We start from the raw sequence: 20,571 nt of genomic DNA on the forward strand, positions 1-20,571 counted from the left end.
TTTTTTGAGCTGGAGTCTCACACTTCACCCAGGCTGCAGTGCAGTGGTGCGATCTTGGCTCACTGCAACCTCCACCTCCCAGGTTCAGGTGATTCTCCTGCCTAGCCTTCCAAGTAGCTGGGATTACAGGCACCCACCACCATGCCCAGCTAATTTTTGCATTTTCAGTAGTCATGGGGTTTCGTTATGTTGGCCAGGCTGGTCTCAAACTCCTGACCTCAAGTGATCCACCCGCCTCGGCCTCCCAGCATATTGGGATTACAGGTGTGAGCCACTCCGCCCAGCCCATTGTAGCTATTATCTGTAAGAGCGGAAGAGTAGAAACAACTCACATGTCCAGTAATAACGGATACCAAATGAATATGGTACAGCCACACAATGAAGTACTATTCATCTGTAAAAAACAATGAGGAAGAGCTCTACATACTGCTAGAGTGGTCACCAACACACACTGTTAAGCAGAAAAAGTAAAGAACAGTAAGTTAATGGGTACTTAATAACTGGATACTGTTATCAGTTTGTCACTAAAAGAGGAGTTATATCACCCATCACTGACTTCCCAGTGGAAAACAGAAGATCCTTTAATATATAGCTTTATTATATCTATTTGTTAAAGAAAACAGAACCGTAATTTATAAAATAAACTATTCTATGACTCTAAAACAGTTAAACGATACTAAACCATAATATGCAAGAAACAAAATACAACCAAAACTGTTTAACAGAGACTTACTCAGGCACATGTTCCAAAATAAGACCAACTGTTTTAAATGAACTTTGTGTACACTCAGATGCTCCAATGATAAAGACCAATGTCTGATCCAGCAGCTCATCTAGATCAGAAATTCTAAACCAATCCCCATCTATATCATACTTCCTGACTTCCAACCCTATGACTCACTCCTCCCCTTGAGTTCTCACTTAACTATTGATAAGTTCTTGGAAACTGAAACTTTACACAAAACAACATAAAGCAAGTCCTCGAACACTGTCAGTTCAATGTTCAAAGCTGTTTCCTTGTAACACTGGAAAAACTGGTTTTGTTTTCCTTAAAGTCACAGTTTGCAAGAACTTATGGACAACATTAAGTGAGGACTTACCATATCTTTCTTTCTTTGAAAATTTCACTGAGAGTCCACCAAGGTGATACTCTCCTTGTTGCTCACTCAGCTTTGTATGACAGACAGTCGTCTCTGGGGATGCAGCAGGTAAAGAAATATGACTACATAAACTTAAAAGAGAAATAAGAAAATATGAGAGATGAGTGATCATCATCTATGGAGGACATGTGATAATCCATCTCCAAAGAAAACACTTCACAGACTCCCCAGTAAGGCAGGAGAAGTCCAGGCAACAAGAGCCATTTCCTCGCAGACAGCTTGCCATCATCTTGGTGCCTTCCTAGAGGAACATCCTAGGATCAATAGACTCAAGGAAAGCCTCCAAATGAAACAGAAACTAATAGCAGAGACACAAAGAAACTCATAAGCAACAAGGCTAATACTAGAAAGGCTGTTTAAAAAGCAATTTATCAGCAGGCACAGTGGTTCATGCCTGTAGTTGCAGCACTTAGGGAGACCAAGGCCAGTGGATCACTTGAGCTCATGAGTTCAAGACCAGCCTGCACAACATGGCAAAACCCCATCTGTACAAAAAATACAAAAATTAGTAGGGTGTGGGGGCACTCACGCCTGTAGTCCCAGCTACTCAGGAGACTGAGGTGGGAGGATCTCTTGAGCCTCAGAGGTTGAGGCTGCAATGAGCCAAGATCATGCTACTGTGCTCCAGACTGGGTGACACAGCAAGACCCTCTCTCAAAACAAACAAAAAATAATTTATATCCCCAGAAACATAAGCTACTTGTATCTATGAAATAAACAAGTATGAGGATAAAAAAGCTGCGTGCAGTGGTACATGTGCCTATATTCCCAGCTACTTGAAAAGCTGAGATGGGATGATCTCTTGAGCCCAACAGTTTGAAACCAGCCTGGGTAAAAGCAAAAGGGGGAGGAAGAGGGAAGGCATTTAGAAATTAAGTTGCTGACTGAAATAAAAACACAAAACAAAACAGAAAAGGTGGGAAAATATAAAGTCAATAAGCTTCCCCAGAGAATGGGAAAACGTGCCGGGTGCACTGGTTCACGCCTGTAATCCCAACACTTTGGGAAGCCGAGGCAGACGGATCACAAGGTCAGGAGTTCGAGACCAGCCTGGTCAACATAGTGAAACGCCAACTCTACTGAAATAAAAAAAAATAACAAAAAACAAAATTAGCTGGGCGTGGTGGCATGCACCTGTAATCCCAGTTACTCAGGAGGCTAAGGCAGGAGAGGCAGAGGTTACAGTGAGCCGAGATCATACCACTGCACTCCAGCCTGGGTGACAGAACAAGACTCTGTCTCAAAGAAAAAAGGGGAAAAAAAAAAAGGAGCCAGGGTGGCTCAAGCCTATAATCCCAGCACTTTGGGAGGCAGAGGCGGATGGATCATCTGAGGTCAGGAGTTCGAGACCAGCCTGGGCAACATGGTGAAACCCTGTACTCTACTAAAAACACAAAAAAGTTAGCCGGGTGTGGTGGTGCATGCCTATAATCCCAGCTACTCGGGAGACTGAGGCAGCAGAATCGCTTGATCCTGGGTTTCAGTGAGCCAAGATCGTGCCATTGCACTCCAGCCTGGGCAACAAAAGCAAAACTCCATCTCAAAAAAACAAAAAAAGAAAGAAAAAATGTATCATAAAAGGAAAATACTGCAACCTTTGCTAAAATACTAAAAATGGAGGTTAACACCAGTGGAAAACATGTGAAAAAAATTTTTTACCATATACCTTAATAGTACTTGCTACCCAATGTCATTAGGCATAAACTGCGACTTAGCAACCAATTAAATTTCAACATAATTATAGATAAACATAAGTTATTTTCAAAATAGAAATTCCTGATATGGTGAATGAGATAAAGAAAATATAAAATTATTACTTTCAAATGTTTCCTCAATCATTCACCCTCTATGTTAAAGATAGGTACTGGGGGTCATGGCAGATGTTGGAAGTTGCCTACCCAATCTATTTACCACTGTAGCAGTTTTAAAACATAGCCACAAATTCTTTGCTACTTCTCCCATCAAGTAGAGTGCCTATGCTCCCTCCCTGGAAACTTGGTGAGCCTTTGTGACTGCCTCAATGAATAGAATGCAGTAGAAGTGAACCTGTGTAAGTTCCAAGACCAGATAAAGGCCATACAGCTATAACAGTTTCTCTTAGGGATACTATCTGGAAGCCTCCTTTAAAGGTCCCCGCAAGAAAAGAGATGCCCCAGGAGGCCAGGTGGCTAAAGCTCCAGGCTATTTAAGTTCTATCAGCCAATGGGCCAGGCGCGGTGGCTCAAGCCTGTAATCCCAGCACTTTGGGAGGCCGAGACGGGCAGATCACGAGGTCAGAAGATAGAGACCATCCTGGCTAACACGGTGAAACCCCGTCTCTACTAAAAAATACAAAAAACTAGCCGGGCGAGGTGGCGGGCGCCTGTAGTCCCAGCTACTTGGGAGGCTGAGGCAGGAGAATGGCGTAAACCCGGGAGGCGGAGCTTGCAGTGAGCTGAGATCAGGCCACTGCACTCCAGCCTGGGCGACAGAGCGAGACTCTGTCTCAAAAAAAAAAAAAAAAAAAAAGTTCTATCAGCCTATGTGAGTGAAGAAACCTGCCTGAGGGCATAGCTGAGCCACCTAATCAACTCTAAAATGCCTACCTGGGCTTCTTGCTGCCTGAGACAAAACCGTTTTTTGGTGATTTTTCTTTCATTTGCAAACAGACACATTGGTAACTGATACAGGGACTTAAAAGCAGCAGACCATTTGCCTATGCTAACAGGAAGAATTATTAAGACTCTATTTTACAAACAATACGGATCCCGGGGTCAGCAATCTTTCCAAAATAGGGTCTACTTCTGTAATACTGTGAAATATATATATTTGGCCTTCCTCCTCCTCTTGACGTACAGCTTCCAATACCCTTGGAAACTCCAGAGTGTAAGTGTCTTCCGTTTGCTATGGGATAACCAGAGACAGCTTCAGGATGGCAACTGGTCTCTAGTAGGACCAAGGAATGACTTGAGGATCAGAACTTTCAACCACCCATCGTTACAGGACAGGGGCTGAAGGCTGAGTTGATCATCAATGACCACTGATGTAATCAATCATGCCTACACAATGAAGCCTCCATAAAAACCCCAAAAGACAGGGTTTAGAAGAGCTTCCAGATGGCGCTACACTATCTGGAGGTTCCTGGAGGGTGGTAGATGCGCCAATGCCCCTTTCTGCATGCCTTGCCCTGTGCATCTCTCCTCCTTCCATCTGGCTGTTCATCTGTATCCTTCGTAATATCCTTTATAATAAACTGGTAAAAGTTAAGTGTTTCATTGAGTTCTGTGACTTGCTCTAGCAAATTAATTGAGCCCAGGAACAGGGCTGTGGAAACTCCAATTTACAGCTGTTCAGTCCAGAAGTTCCAGAGGCCCAGATATGCACTTGAACTGGCATCAGAAGGAAGGAGCGGTCTTGTGGAACTGAGCCCTCAACCTGTGAGATTTGATGCTGTCTCCAGGTGGACAGTATCAGAACTGGATAGACGTGAGATGGTCTGCTGCAGAATTGCCTGGTTGCTGATGGGAAGCAACTCTTCCCCTTCGCACATATGGGTGACCAGAGGTACTGTGTTGTATTGAATTACGTAAGAGAATAGGCGGAGGCCGGGCACAGTGGCTCATAAGTGTAATCCCAACACTATGGGAGGCTGAGGCAGGAGGACCGCTTGAGCCCAGGAATTCAAGACCAGCCTGGGCAACACTGCGAAACCCCGTCTCTACAAAAAAATCAGCCAGGCTTGATGGCACACACCTGTGGTCCCAGCCAGTCAGGAGGCTGATGCAGAAGGACCGCCTGAGCTCAGGAGTTCAAGGCCACAGTGAGCTCTAATCGAACCACCATACTCCAGCCCATGTGAGAGAGAGGGACCCTGTCTCTTAAAAAAAGAGAGAGAGAGAATAGGTAGGAAAAAGCACTTTGGTTTGTTTTTCTTGTATCTTCTTACACAACATTAAAAATAAACTCACGGTCTCTTATGCTAAAATATCTAACACGCCAACTAGGATTTACACAGAACCTATTTTGTCTTTACGCCTATGCCACATGCTATTTAAAAAAAACTAAACGATAAGAAAATTTCAGATCAAAGTACTTGTTAGGATTAACAATCTCCCCCTTAAAAAAATAAAGTCTCTTGGTTTAGTTCCTTCAGTTACTTCTACCATATTACACTTCACTTTACTCAGCCTGCTAGGTTTCTCACAAGATGACTTCAATATCGATAAAGAAAATAGCAATGTTCACAGCCATGAAAAACAATGAAATCATGTCTTTTGCAGCAACAAGGATGCAGCTAGAGGCCATTATCCTAAGTGAACTAATGCAGAAAGAGAAAACCAAATATTGCATATTCTCACTCATAAGTTGGAGCTAAATCTTGGGTTCATGTGGACATAAATATGGAAACTATCAATACTGGGGACTCCAAAGGGAAGGAGGGATGTAGTAAGGGCTGAAAAACTTCCTGCTGGAACTAGTATATTCACTATCTGGGTGACAGGATCAATAGAAGCCCAAACCCCAGCACCATACAATATACCCTTGTAATAAACCTGAACACGGACCTCCGAATCTAAAATAAAAATGGAAATTTAAAAAAAGAAAGAATGTTGAATCTCGAATGCTGTATGCTTACATAATATGAACTTTGGAAAAGGAATTACTATTTCAAATGACAGAGACCTAGGAGGTTTCACAAGTCAATAAACACCTGACAGCAATTTTTTCAATTAATGAGAAGAAATAAAAGTATCTTATTCTAAACATTATGATCAATAATAATACTATTAAAAGTGCCAGGCCAACTACCTAAACATTTGACTCACATCTCATTTAGTCCTTAACCCCAATAGGTACATTAATAGTCCTATTTTTTGGCCAGGTGCGGTGGCTCAGGCCTGTAATCCCTGCACTTTGGGAGGCCAAGGCAGGAGAATTACTTGAGGTCAGGAGTTCAAGACTGGCCTGGCCAACATGGTGAAACCCCATCTCTACTAAAAATACAAAAAATTGGCCAGGCATGGAGGTGCATGCCTGTAATCCCAGCTACTGGGGAGACCAAGGCAGCAGAATCGCTTGAACCCAGGAGGCAGAGGTTGCAGATCGCCTGGAACCAACATTGCCTAAGCGACAGAGCGAGGCTCCATCTCAAAAAAAGCAAAAGAAAAAAAAAGTCCCATTTTTTTAGATGAGAAAAACTAAGGCTCAAGAAGACTAAGAAATGTATCCATCTTTATACAGCTAATAAGGGCTAGGATTCTGAATAAGCTCTCATATACCTTAAACGTCAGTCATCACCAACCCAAATTAATCTTACTGACAAATATTAAATACTTAAATGAATATTATCTTTGTAAAACAGAATCTAAAATAAAGACAAGGGGTACTCAGAGATCTTAATTCTTGTGGTTTTTCTACAATGGAACTCCCAATACTATAGTAAATAAATAGAAGAAATTGTTCTAAATCACTTACGTTTGTACTATTAATAATAATTTTTATAGAATAATTCTGATTCATTTGTCAAAGAACCCTAAAACGTTACGACAGACTTTTTTCAACATTCAAATGTATGTCTGAAATGGAGAAGAATGCTTTTCAAGTCCCAAAGAAAGTGTGACTTAGCTATTTTATAGGGTATCCTATAAGATTTTGTTTATCTTTATTGGGGGGGTACACTAAAAATCAGGCAAAGACTAACTTCTATTCGAGTTATACTAGCTATGTGCCACAAAAATAAGATTAATGTAATTTTTACCAAAATTTCCATACCAGTAAACTTCTTTCAAATAAACACAAGAAATTCCAAGTTTATCTTTCTTCCTTAAAGCTGCTCCAACTCATGTCACCTCACTTTAACTCTTTCGAAAAGAACTCCTTTTACTATAATCCTATTAACAGATATTTACAATTCACTTGCTAAATTTACTAGACATTTACAACCTGCTAGAAGATTATACAGAAATTTCATGTGACTACTTCCCTTTCAAGAAACTTAAATCTGCTTAATATATGCATATGTGTATAACATACTAGAAATGACAGTTTTTCACTAGCTATTATGTGAAAGTACCCAATTTTACACTTGTCTGAAATGTATTATATTAAAATATATATTTAAGTATGTGTAGAACCGCAATGCCTACCTGCATCAGCTCTGGACCGCTGGCCAGGTGTCTTTCCGAATGGGGTCTTCATTCATCTGTATTTAAGTGAGCAGCAGAGCTGCTGGACTAGGGTGAAAATTCAATATTCTCCAATTTGAAACTTTTCACAGAATGTTAGTGTTTTCGTTAATCCACCATCCAAGTGTCTCTTTTATAAGTCCAGCAAAAATACGTGAAATCACAAGCACTCTGTAAAATAGTGAAACAGTTCATTACTAGAGTATCAAGAGAGCAAAATTATGCCTAGTGAGCCATTAAACATAAAATTGTAAGCAAAAGTATTAGCTAAAGTGCATTTTGTCCCAAAGCAATTAACTTTATTTCCTAAGACTTGGGTTCTTAGGACATGACAAAGTAGAAAGGAGAAAAAGAGGTTGATAGACTATTTAAAAAAAGAAGCCTGGGACATGTGCAAGACCCAAAAGTGAAGTTCTCCCAAGATCAACTGGAATACAATACAGCTGCTGTCTGGCATCCCCATTATTATCCTAAAGCATCCTGCTGCTAGAAACCAGAAAAGGGTGGATGCCGGGATTTCACAGAAGATTTAGACAGCATGGCCCACCTCTCTAATGGAACACCAAGAACCAGAGTATGGGGGTGGGAGACCGGGGTGTGAGGTCACGGGGCAGGCAAAGTGGAAGGACAGCATGGGGGCAGCACAGGAAATCATGTTCAAGACAGAGTAACAGCAAGGCTGAAGATCAGTAGGCCAGGGTCTTGGGCAAGAGAAAGAATTCTAGCCAAACACGTCTCTACGTTTCCCTTTCTGCTCAGAAGCTTCCAGAAACTAAAGAAGATCCAGGAATTTCAGAGGAGTCTCAAAAAAAGTTTCTCACCCATGCAAATGCCAAAGTCATTTTATGGAAGCAGTGTTATCTTTTATTTATTTTTATTATTATTATTTTTTGAGACTGAATCTTGCTCTGTCGCCAGACTGGGATACAGTGGCGCAATCTTGGCTCACTGCAGCCTCTGCCTCCCGGGTTCAAGCAATTCTCCTGCCTCAGCCTCCGGAGTAGCTGGGACTACAGGCATGCACCACCACGCCCAACTAATTTTTGTATTTTTAGTAGAGATGGGATTTCACCATGTTGGTCAGGATGGTCTCGATCTCCAGACCTTGTCATCCACCCGCCTCGGCCTCCCAAAGTGCTGGGATTACAGACATGAGCCACTGCGCCCGGCCAGAAGCAGTGTATCTTTTAAACCAAATTTAGTTCCTAGAGATATAGCAGGTCTGTCTCAACACTCAATGATCTAGAGAGACTAGGCCTAAGATGAAGGCTATCAGGACAACTGGTTGCTTACTTGCCTTTCCCTGAGAGCCTATCCAGCTGCCACATCAAATCTCATATCCCTCTTTTCCCTCATTCAACTCTCTTCCCACTCAGACCTGTCGAATGGGTCCCTATCACTCTCTTCCCCCAGCCTATCCAAACCTCTCCAGAAGGTAAAGTCGTTCTTCAGTAAAGTGCAGTCTACTTTGACCTACCACCAATAGCTCCCCCAAAAGACGGTTGTATTTCTCACCGCATACCCTGGCACAATCTCTCCTACCCCAATCCTCACCCTAGAAGCACATGTCATAGCACTAGTCATAATAGTTATTCCTTTTTGTTACTTTTCTACCCGTTAATCTTCCACCAGTCATCTGCACACATTTGTTGAAGATTATGTTATCGGCTTTACTTCTTTTCCTCCATAATTCTCACCAACATTCTTGGCAACCTCAATGTCCACACATGTGATTCATTCAACCTCCCCTCTGGCTCTTAGACACCCTCCCTTTAAACCACTTATCCTACACTTCATCTATGCTCACAGTCCCAACATAGACCTTTTTATCAACAGTAACTGCAATAACCCCAAAACCTTTATTTCAAGTATCTCATACTCAAAACCATCTCTGATCATTCCAGTTTTCTTACACTGACACTCCCATTCCAACAATTCTTTGATGCAACCAGTACCAATCTACAGCTTTACTGTTTTTCCAGTATCGCATTACCTCCCTCAGGGACTAACTTCCCTCATTACTCTGCTTAGATTTTCATGGATGGTCAATCACATTATGATGATTATTATTCCACTGCTTTTCTCAATTCTCTTACCCTTCTCTTCTTGTCACTGTACTATGGCAAAACCCTAACCCAAATCCCCTGCTAGAGTGATTACAACGTAAAGTGGTTAAATGTGGATGAAAAACATACACAAATTTCACTTCAAATTTGTAATCTCATATCTCAAGTGAGCATTCAACAATACTAACCACAGCCTCAGCAGACAGGCTTGCTACTGGCTAAGAAAACAGAAGCAAAGAGAACTACTCAACTACTCATAACTTCACCACCAAATTGACTGATCAGTACCCTTTGTCTCCATAATAAAAGATGCACTATCTCTGAGCCACGTTCAACCATGTTACTTGCCTAATCAATCCCATCCTTTTTCTCTGTATACATTTACCACTAGCATAGTTCCATCAGCATACAACACATGATGTAAAGGCCAGGCGCAGTGACACCTGTAAACACAACACGTTGGGAGGCCAAAGTAGGCAGATCACTTGAGCTCAAGAGTTCGAGACCAGCCTGGCCAACATGGTGAAATCCTGTCTCTACAAAAAACAAACAAAAAAAATTAGCCAAACGTGGTGGCGTATGCCCTAAGTCCCAGCTACTCGAGACGTTGAGGCAGGAGAATCACTTGAACCCGGGAAGCAGAGGTTGTAGTGAGCCAAGATTACACCACTGCACTCCAGCCTGGGTGACAGAGTGAGACCCCATCTCAAAAAATTACAATAAATAAGATCAAGAGCTTTTTATAAAAAAAAAAAAAAAAATCATGATGTAGGCCGGGCACAGTGGTTCACGCCTGTAATCCCAGCACTTTGGGAGACCAAGGCGGGCGGATCCAGATCACCTGAGGCCAGGAGTTTGAGACCCGGCCTCTACTAAAAATAAAAAAATGAGCCAGGTTTGGCGGTGCACACTTTTAATCCCAGCTACTTAGGAGGCTGAGGGAGGAGAACCGCTTGAACTCGGGAGGCAGAGGTTAGAGTGAGCCAAGAATGCACCACTGCACTACAGCCTGGACAGAGCAAGGCTCTGTCAAAAAAAAAAAAAACAAAAAAAAAACCCATAATGTAATATTTCCCAATTTTAAAAAACCATGACTCTACTCCCTTTCTGTGCTCTTTAGAGAACGACTTCAAAGATTAAGAAAAAAAAAATTTGTTTGAGATTACAGGCATGAGCCACTGCGCCCGGCCAAATTAAAGAAATTTTTAAACTACATAAAATCAATTTATCCTAACAAATTCATTCGATCAAATGAGAATTTTAACTTACTGATATTCTGAAGTGTGCACCTTTCCAACAGATTAAAGCTTATCTTAGCAATATTTTCTGCTGCTTTCCACTTCATTAAAATTTCAAGTTGAACTTAATAAACTAAAAATTTAAGACAGGAGTTGAAGGAAGAGTTGCAGTGGGGGAATGATACAAGGTGGCTATTTAAATAACATTAGCATGCAAAACTCCAGATAAGAGCCCTTCCCTCGGCTGGGTGTGGTGGCTCACGCATGCAATCCCAGCATTTTGGGAGGCTGAGGTGGACGATCACCTGAGGTCAGGAGTTCAAGACCAGCCGGGCCAACATAGTAAAACTCAGTCTCCTCTAAAAATACAAAAATTAGCCGAGAATGGTAGTGGGCGCCTGTAATCCCAGCTACTCAGGCGGCTGAGGCAGGAGAATCACCTGAACCCAGGAGGTGGAGGTTGCAGTGAGCTAAAATGGTGCCACTGCACTCCAGCCTGGGCGACAGAGCAAGACTTCATTTCAGAAAAAAAGGTCCTTCCCTCATGATGAGAGGTAGTCTAAAAAATAATAATAAAATAATGACCCTGGTTTTGTTTTAACAGCTGCCACGTAAGGCTTTCAAAATTCAGATGAACTAGAGCTTTCCTAAAACAAATCCCACTCTCCTTTGACTGGAAAAGGCTAAACTTAATTTGCTCAGGTTTGTTTAAAGGTATACCATATCTCTACCTCAAGTTATTCTACTAAGTGATTAACTTCGTAGATGAAAACTGAAGGAAACAAAAAAAATTTAGGTTCCGAGTTAGCATTATTTCTAGGTTAGCAGAACCTTCAAGTGTTATGGAAAATATTGTCAAATGGAGCTTAATTATAAGACCATTAAGAAGAAGGTCCTGCATTCAGAGAGACCCATCAATAGTTACTAAAACCATCAGGAGAAAGGCTGCTGGAGAACAGTAACTGTATGGTATCAAAGGATCGCTCCATAAGTTACCTGTTAATTATAAAGGGGAAAATGTTGTTGCTTTACAATAGAGCAATCTTGACCCTTCACTACAATAGAACGGAAAGATAAAACAACTTGGCATCATTAAAAGGGAATCAACTTCCCTTTATCCACTTCTTAATGTGACATGACAAAGCAGACTACATCACTTATAAAATACTCTCGTTTTACCTCCAGGTGAAGTGTGGCAATATATTAAAAAAAAAAACTAGTCAAGCTTTTAGATCGAATGTCTAGTTTATATGAAATACAGGTGATGCAGAAGCAACTTAGACCAACACCATGAGGAAACAGACAAATTAAATTAGTAAAGTGGACTTTGCACATGAAAAGTTGGCCATACTCTTCAAAAAGTCAGTGTCAAAAAAGAAAAATGGTAGACATACTGCCCTAGACTAAAAGAGACTAAAGACTCAACAATAAGACACAATGAATAAACCACATGGTTTGGTTGGGGGTTGGGGGGATGCCAAAAGCTACAAAAGACACTTAAGGCCAGGCACAATGGCTCCCGCCTGTAATCCTAATCCTTTGGAAGGCTGAGTGGTGGATCACTTGAACCCAGGAGTTCAAGTGATCAACACAGTAAAGATAGCTGGGTGTGGTGATGCACATCTGTAGTACCAGTTACCAGCTACTCAGGAGGCTGAGGGAGGAGGATCACATGAGACCAGGAGGTCAAGGCTGCAGTGAGCCATGATCGAGCCCAGGCAACTGAGGCCCTGTATCCAAAAAAACAACAACAACAACACACACACACATATACATTTAAGACAACTGGGGAAATTTAAATGCAGACTAAATATTAGATATTGTAAGATTATCGTTGAATTTTAAAAGCACAAGGACATTGTGGTTATGCCTGAGAACGTATTCTTTGGAAACACATGCTGAAATGCCTAAAGAGGTAGACTTGCAATTTCTGTAAGCTAACTTCAAATAATTCAGGGAAAGAAAAGAGTACATACATGAGGGTTAACATAAGTATCAAAAGACAAAATTACAATAATGTGGTTTAAGGATCTTAAACAGCTTTATTTGCAATTCTAGAATCAAGCAACGCTTTGTTCCATAAAATAGAATGAGCATTCCAGTGAGCAGAGTAGAGGCTACATGTACAGACACAATAGGCCTGAAGAAAGCATAAACAAAGAACTGTGAAAATAATTGAAAATCAAATCTGCTGGAAGTTTTTTAATTATTTTCAGCCTTAAAGAAATGTGATAATGGGACCTGAGTCACATGACAGGCAGCTTTAGTCCTCTGATTATAGATCAGTCTTTTACCTACACTGTTTTGTAAAATGTTGGAAAAGACTAATGGGCTCCAGAGAAGACCCCCATCCCTCTAAACTTAATCTTCATTGTAGATTAACTTCCTTCTCTTACACAAAGACACTAAGATGGAATGTTAAATAAACTCTTTTAAATTGGAAAAGGAAAAGAACTGTAACTAATCAAATTGCTATAACTCATAAACCAACCTTGTATGGAAAATGTGGCAATCCTGTTAAACTTGTTTTCTGCCTAAATAAGCAAGACCTTAAACTTTTCGGCTTCAGAGGACTGGCTGGCTCTATTCCTCTGGATTCTGTGTTACCCAGTTGGCTGCTCTCCGTTTTGCATTTGAGTAAAACTCGTTTGTTTTTTTGTTTTGTATTGCTTTTTTTTGAGACGGGGTCTTGCTCTGTTGCTCAGGCTGGAGTGCAATGGCACGATCTCAGCTCACTGCAACCTCTGCATCCCGGATTCAAGCTCTTCTGCCTCAGCCTTCCGAGTAGCTGGGATTACAGGCATGCGCCACCACATCTGGATAATTGTGTACTTTTAGTAGAGACGAGGCTTCTCCATGTTAGTCAGGCTGGTCTCAAACTCCCGACCTCAGGTGATCCGCCCGCCTCAGCCTCCCAAAATGCTGGGATTACAGGCATGAGCCATCGTGCCCAGCCTGAATAAAACTCTTTTAAACTTGACTGTGATCCTTTTGATTATTTCAGGATGGCAGAACAAAAAGCAGATTGGTCATTTCAAAGTTACTTTCCTTGTAAGGAAGGAATGAAAAAACAGGAAAATAGAGAAATAACTGATTGGGAACTGCATTATCATGCCAACTGGAACTGTCTGGTTTGAGAAATTAAGGCTATTCCTCTCTCCTGATTTCTGGGAAGGTCCAATAACACCTCAGTTTGGTAGTCTGGAACCATGAGTGGCTCCATTTAGATTTTAGTCTGGTCTACTGTTGCCTAGTGCAGATTAGCTCAAAACAATGGCACCACCTACAATTTTTAACCAACACGAACATGGCAAAATCTTTTTTAATGTAGGTGAAGAGCATATTAGTGTTCACTAATGTTATTCTTTGTACTTTTATTTCAGTTCAAACTTTTTAGAAATTAAGAGAAAAAAGATGCTGGATTTTCCTTTGCTAAGTCTATCTTCATTAAATATAGTTAAGTACTGTTATAAAGTTTCAATGCCGCAAAATAAATAGCACTCGAATCTAAAATTTTCTTTTTCTTCTTCTCAGCAAGGCAATTTACTCCCATAGAAGGGTGCACCCTCACAGATGGAGCAATGGCGAGCATACTACCTGGACAAGGGAGGGGAAGGGGTTCTTATTCCTGATGTACGTGGCCCCTGCTGCTATGTCCTCCCCCAATTGGCTAGGGTTAGACCACACAGGCTAAACTATTTCCAATTGGTTAATTTAAAGAGAGTGATGGGGTGAGTGGTTTGTCGGGAAAAATGGTTATGACAGAGCAGGAAATCAGAATGAGTCAGGGCGGAGAATGAGTCAGGGTGGAGAATGAGTCAAGGCAGAGAATGAGTCAGGGTGGAGCAGGTAATCAGAATGAGGGTGGCAAAGGTTGCTTTAAGAGGAAGTTAATTTTAAAAGCAGAAGGCAAAGAACTGAACATACTGACACTGATTCTTTGAGGAGAAATTCAGAACTCATATCTAACAGTATCCAGGCCTGCAATTTTCTAATCTTAAAATGTGTCATGAACTTAAATTCTGAAACTCAAAATTCTCATTCTATAATAATCTCAAAGGAGATCAAAAAACTCTCCAACTACTTACCAGAAAAATGACCGTTCACTGAGCACTCTCTATGTGTCATGCACTCCTCACAACCGTGAGGAGGATACGTACTATAACTATTCCATCTTGGAAACTGAAAAACTGCAGCACAGACATTAAAGTAACTTGGTCAAGGTCACACAGACTGCAACTAGCATTGTCGAGATACACTTCCTATTTAAAAATAAACACTTAGATTGCTTCAATAAAGGAATATGGTATCACGAAATCAATGACCACGTATTGTCTCCAAAAAGGCTAAAACATGAACATTTCAACATTTCAGATATAAAAGCAGTAATCTCAGGAAGTAGAGTCATATCAAAGTATTTGTTGCCTGTTGCTATTACTGAACAGTGTTATTTATAAAGAAAATAGATTCCTAAAACTATTTATGCAAAAATACTAACTTCCCAAATCTTAACACCAGGACCACTAATGAAAAAGTATACAGGAGCACTAATAGTGAAACATGTCAAGCCCAAACTGAAGCTTGGGCTGTCAACAAGTTGTCTTAAAACTGCTGTCTCGGTATGTAACAAGATCTAAAAAAAAAGGAAAAAAATGGTTGTCACACAAGGTTAAATCTGTGAAGAAACATATACTTTGTTCTTCCATTTCCTGGCACCCAAATTCCTAAAACTCTAGGAATACCAGTGTCTTTTTTATGCTAATGAGATGAATGATGTCTGATGGCTTCTGGACAGCCTCAGGAAGTGGCTTGATTGCCAGGGGAACCCGCCAGTGGTGAGAGGGCTGGAACTTTCAGCCCTACCCTGGGAAGGGAGGCGGGTAGCGCAGAGGGCTAAAAGCTAAGTTGATCACTAGTGGGCAATGACATAATCAATCATGCCGGCTTACTGAAGATTACAGAAAAACCCTAAAGGACAGGTGCAGAGAAACTTAAGGTTAGTGAACACATGGAAGTACTGGGAGGGTGATGAGCCCAGAGTAGGCAGGGGAGTTCCACACTCCTCCTTTGCCTTATGCATCTCTCTTCCATCTGGCTGTTCCTGAGTGGTATTCTTTATTATAAAATGGTAATCTAGCAAATACACTGTTTTCCTGAGTTCTGTGAGTGATTCTAGCAAACCTGAAGGAGGAATCACAGGAGCCTCCAATTTATAGCTAGTGTGTCAGAAGCACATAATATAACCTGGACTTGGCTGGGGCATGGTGGCTTATGCCTGTAATCCCAGCACTTTGCAGGCCAAAGGCCAGCAGAACACTTGAGGTCAGGAGTTCAAGACCAGCCTGGCCAACACGGTGAAACCCTGTCTCTACTAAAAATACAAAAATTAGCTGGGTGTGGTGGCACACCTGTAGTCTCAGCTACTGGGGAGGCTGAGAGAGGAAAACTGCTTGAACCCGGGAGGCGGAGGTTGCAGTGGACCGAGACGAGATCACACCACTGCACTCCAGCCTGGGCAACAGAGTGAGAACTCCATCTCACAAAAAATAAATCAGTAAATAAATAAAATTAATAACCTGGACTTGGGATTGGCATGAGAAGTGGGAGCAGTCTGGTGGGATGTGATGCTATTTCCCAGTGGATACTCTCAGAATTAAGTTACACTGTAGGACAACCCACTGGAGTCATCAGAGAAAATGAGACACAGATAATGGAAAGAAAACCCACACACATTTGATCACAGAAGTGTTGTGCTGAATACGAGTATAGAGAATAAGAATTTGCTTTTCCTTTAAAACATAGTGGGGATTACATGTATTATCACAAACATACAAAAAAAATAGCTAAAATCTGAATACAGGACATAGATATTAGATATGAAGGGCTAATTAGCTTTCTTAAATATGGTATGTAGTTACAAAGAATAACAACCTTACTCTAAGAAGTGTCATGATGTTTGCAATTTAAAGAGACTTTCAAATGGTTCAATAGCAAAAAACAGAGCAAAATGTAAGCAAATTAAAATACTGATATTGGGTATACAGGTTGGGTCACTGTGCTATAGTTCCAACTTTTCTATGTGTAGAAAATTTCATTTACAGCCAGGTGCAGTGGCTCACACCTGTAATCCCAGCATTTTGGGAGGCCGAGGCAGGCAGATCACCTGAAGTTGGGAGTTCGAGACTAGCCTGACCAACATGGAAAAACCCCGTCTCTATTAAAATACAAAATTAGCCAGGTGTGGTGATGCACGTGTAATCCCAGATACTCAGCAGGCTGAGGCAGAAGAATCTCTTGAACTCAGGAGGCAGAGGTTGCAGTGAGCCGAGATCACGCCACTGCACTCCAGCCTGGGCAACAAGAGCAAAACGCCATCTCAAAAAATAAAAAAAGAAAAAGAAAGAAAATTTCATTTAAAAAGTTTGGGAAAAAAACAGCAGGGGAAAGGACTAAGTTTAGACCTAGCAGCAGCATCACAAGAGTTTACCAGTTAAGTTTGTAACTAAGACATCATTATTAAAAGTAGACAAATGCCAGATGTGGTATGCATCTGTAGTTCCAGTTCGGGAGGCTGAGGTGGGAAGATCCCATGAACCAAAGAATTTGATGCTGCAGAGAGCTATGATCAAGCCACACTGCACTCCAGCCTAGGTGACAGAATGAGACCCCATCTCTAAAAATAAATAAAACAAAAATAGGGTAAGAAAGGATGGTTTAGCAGAAAAGAAATTTAAAAACATAAAGAGGAAAAGACAGCAAAATATCTGCAATTCCTGAATGTAGATGCTGAGTACAGATATTAACTGCCTGTTGCAACTTTTCTATGTTTGAAACGTTTCACAACAAAAATTTAAGGGTCAATGGTTTTAGGTTTCATAGTTCTGGAAAGAAAAAACACTCAAAGCACAACTCAAAACCTTCCTAGGTAACTACAAGAATTTATTAGATATTCTTGGGCCGGGCGCAGTGGCTCATGCCTGTAATCGCAGCATTTTGGAAGGCCAAGGCGGGCAGATCACAAGGTCAGGAGATCAAGACCATCCTGGCTAACACGGTGAAACCCCATCTCTACTAAAAAAAAAAAAAAAAAAAAAAATTAGCCAGGCATGGTGGCGGGCACCTGTAGTCCCAGCTACTCAGGAGACTGAAGCAGGAGAATGGCGTGAACCTGGGAGGCAGCGCTTTCAGTGAGCTGAGGATGCGCCACTGCACTCTGGCCTGGGCGACAGAGCGAGACTCTGTCTCAAAAACAAAAAAAAAGTTATTAGATATTCTCATTTAAAATGTTACAATGGGCAGGGAGGGGCTCACACCTGTAATCCCAACTTTGTAAGACCAAAGTGGGAAGGTCATTTGAGTCCAGGAATTCCAGACGTTCCTGGGCTACACAGTGAGACCTCATCTCTATAAAAAATTTTTTAAAAAATTAGCCAAGTGAGGTGGTGCACACCTGTAGTCCCAGCTAACTGGGAGGCTGGGGTGGGAGGATCACTTAAGCCTGGGAAACAGAGGTTGCAGTGAGCCAGGATGGCAGCAAGACCTTTCTCAAAAAAGAAATGTTACAATGGATGAAACCTAAGGACGATGTTCTAGGGGCCTATGGTGTAGGTTCTGCCTTTAGCTGAAACTTCAAAGATTAAAATAAAGGGCTCAATCCTTACAAAGTATTGCTAATTACACAATGTTCAGCAACTTAAGGATCCTGGCAAAGCAGCTATCATATATACCAAGTAGATATCTGAAGGCCTTCAGAGCCCAAATTCTCCTATCAATATAAAAATTATTAGGCCAGGCGCGGTGGCTCACACCTGTAATCCCAGCACTTTGGGAGGCTGAGGCAGGCGGATCACAAGGTCAGGAGATCGAGACCATCCTGGCTAACATGGTGAAACCCCGTCTCTACTAAAAATACAAAAAATTAGCCAGGTGTGGTGGCAGGCGCCTGTAGTCCCAGCTACTCAGGAGGCTAAGGCAGGAAAATTGCCTGAACCCAGGAGGTGGAGGTTGCAGTGAGCCAAGATCATGCCACTGCACTTCATTCAGCCTGGGTGACAGAGCGAGAATCCATCTCAAAAAAAAATTATTAAACACCCTAAACCACTAAACATCTAAACACCAAGTTTTAATACAAGTGTAATACATGGTCAACATTTATAAGGACCAAGGATTTGGACAGGAGAAAAATTTTATCTTCATCTTTCCTAACCTCTACCTGAAGTACAGCAGTTCCTTCTATCATGAATGTAAACAAACCACAGTATCAGCAGTACTTCCAACTTCTCAACAATAGAAATCACATATATTTCCATCCCATTGAATTTGTTGTAACTCAAAACACCATTTAAGCTCATCAACTGACACTTGACTAGACTTGCCACCAGAACAGACAGAGCACAGACTCTTCTCATGCAGGCGCGCAGGCACAGCTCAGGTCAGCCATGTGCTTATCACTAGGCCTGGTCCTTACGCATCAAATTGAAAGCAGAATTGCTGACTGTGGTATAACAAAGAGCTTGGATGGCCTTTGTCCCAGCTCCAGTTAGTGCCCTTTAAATCCCTGAAATGTCCTGAGAGGGACAGGGCATCTCTGTGATTCACGGTGAGCACCTAGTTTATACTAACAAGATGTCTCAGGATGTGGGGCTGGGGAGCTGGCCAAACCAGAAAGACCAATCATGGCATCAGAAGGCTGGGGCTCTGAGCCCCAGGATGGCAGCCCCAAGTCCAGAGAAGGGAGCTAGAAATTGAGTTCAAGTTCAAAGCCAATGATTAAATGGATCATGCTGATGTAATTAAGCACCAATAACTCTGGACACAGAGGCTCACGTGAGCCTTCCTGGTTAATACTCTGTGTGTATAGTCACACATGGAGACACCGAGATGATCCACCCTGTCTCCATAGGAGGGTATGAACACTTCACATCTGGGACCTTCCCAGACACCGTCCTATATGTCACTTCTGATGGTTGGTCCTAAGTTGCATTTTTTTTGTTACAATAAACTGTCAGTACTGGACTTTCTTGAGTTTTGTGAGTCATCCTAAGTGAATTATCAAACTTGAGTGTGACAGAAACCTCCCATTTGTACTCAGTCAGAAATAAAAGTAACACAGGAGCCCCTCAAGTTTGCACCTGGTATCCAAAGTGAGAGGGCAGTCTTGTGGAAACCTATTAACTTTGATCTAAGTCGAAATGTATCGCAATGATACATTCCCCATCAACAATTATTTGTTGATGAATATATAAAAGGAGATAAGCCAAAGACCACCACACAACTGATTTTTATTAAACATCAAAACCTTAATTTTGGCCCAGTGCAGTGGCTCACACCTGTAGAGTGTGAGGCCTTGGGAGGCCAACACTTTAGGAGGCCAAGGCAGGCAGACTGCTTGAGGTCAGGAGTTTGAGACCAGCCTGGCCAAAATGGTGAAACCCCGTCTCTACTAAAAAATTAGCCAGGTGTGGTGGTGCGCACCTGTAGTCCCAGCTACTCAGGAGGCTGAGGTACAAGAATCGCTTGAACCTGGGAGGCTGAGGTTGCAGTATGCCAAAATCGCACCACTGCACTCCATCCTGGGCAATACAGGGAGACTGCCTTTAAAAAAAAAAAAAAAAATACGGCCGGGCGCAGTGGCTCATGCCTGTAATCTTAGCACTTTGCAAGGCCAAGGCGGGAGAATCACGAGATCAGGAGATTGAGACCATCCTGGCTAACACGGTGAAACCCCGTCTCTACTAAAAACACAAAAAATTAGCCGGGCATGGTGGCGGGCGCCTGTAGTCCCAGCTACTCGGGAGGCTGAGGCAGGAGAATGGCGTTAAGTAAACCCAGGAGGCGGAACTTGCAGTGAGCTGAGGCTGTGCCACTGCACTCCAGCCTGGGCGACAGAGTGATACTCCATCTCCAAAAAAAAAAAAAAACACCTTGGCCAGACAAGTGGCTC

General features: G+C 41.9%; 1 protein-coding gene across 7 annotated transcripts in view; it reads right to left on the reverse strand.

The window, feature by feature from the left end:
* The window catches only part of SPIN1 (spindlin 1), a 95,918-nt gene that overhangs the window by 44,158 nt on the left and 31,189 nt on the right, over positions 1–20,571 (reverse strand). For 4 of the 7 annotated variants that reach the window (XM_017876183.1, XM_017876182.1, XM_017876181.1 and 1 more), the window contains one exon: positions 7,286–7,495. In XM_017876183.1, coding sequence (XP_017731672.1) covers positions 7,286–7,337 — 52 coding nt within the window. In that variant the 5' untranslated portion in view covers positions 7,338–7,495. Of the gene's footprint in view, positions 1–332; positions 452–7,285; positions 7,496–13,119; positions 13,213–20,571 lie in introns of those variants that run through there. The other 3 variants (XM_017876185.1, XM_017876186.1, XM_017876187.1) reach the window with 3 other exon arrangements.

Source organism: Rhinopithecus bieti, unplaced genomic scaffold, assembly GCF_001698545.2.
Source record: "Rhinopithecus bieti isolate Rb0 unplaced genomic scaffold, ASM169854v2 scaffold_9919, whole genome shotgun sequence".
In the NCBI taxonomy this organism is placed as follows: Eukaryota; Metazoa; Chordata; class Mammalia; order Primates; family Cercopithecidae; genus Rhinopithecus; species Rhinopithecus bieti.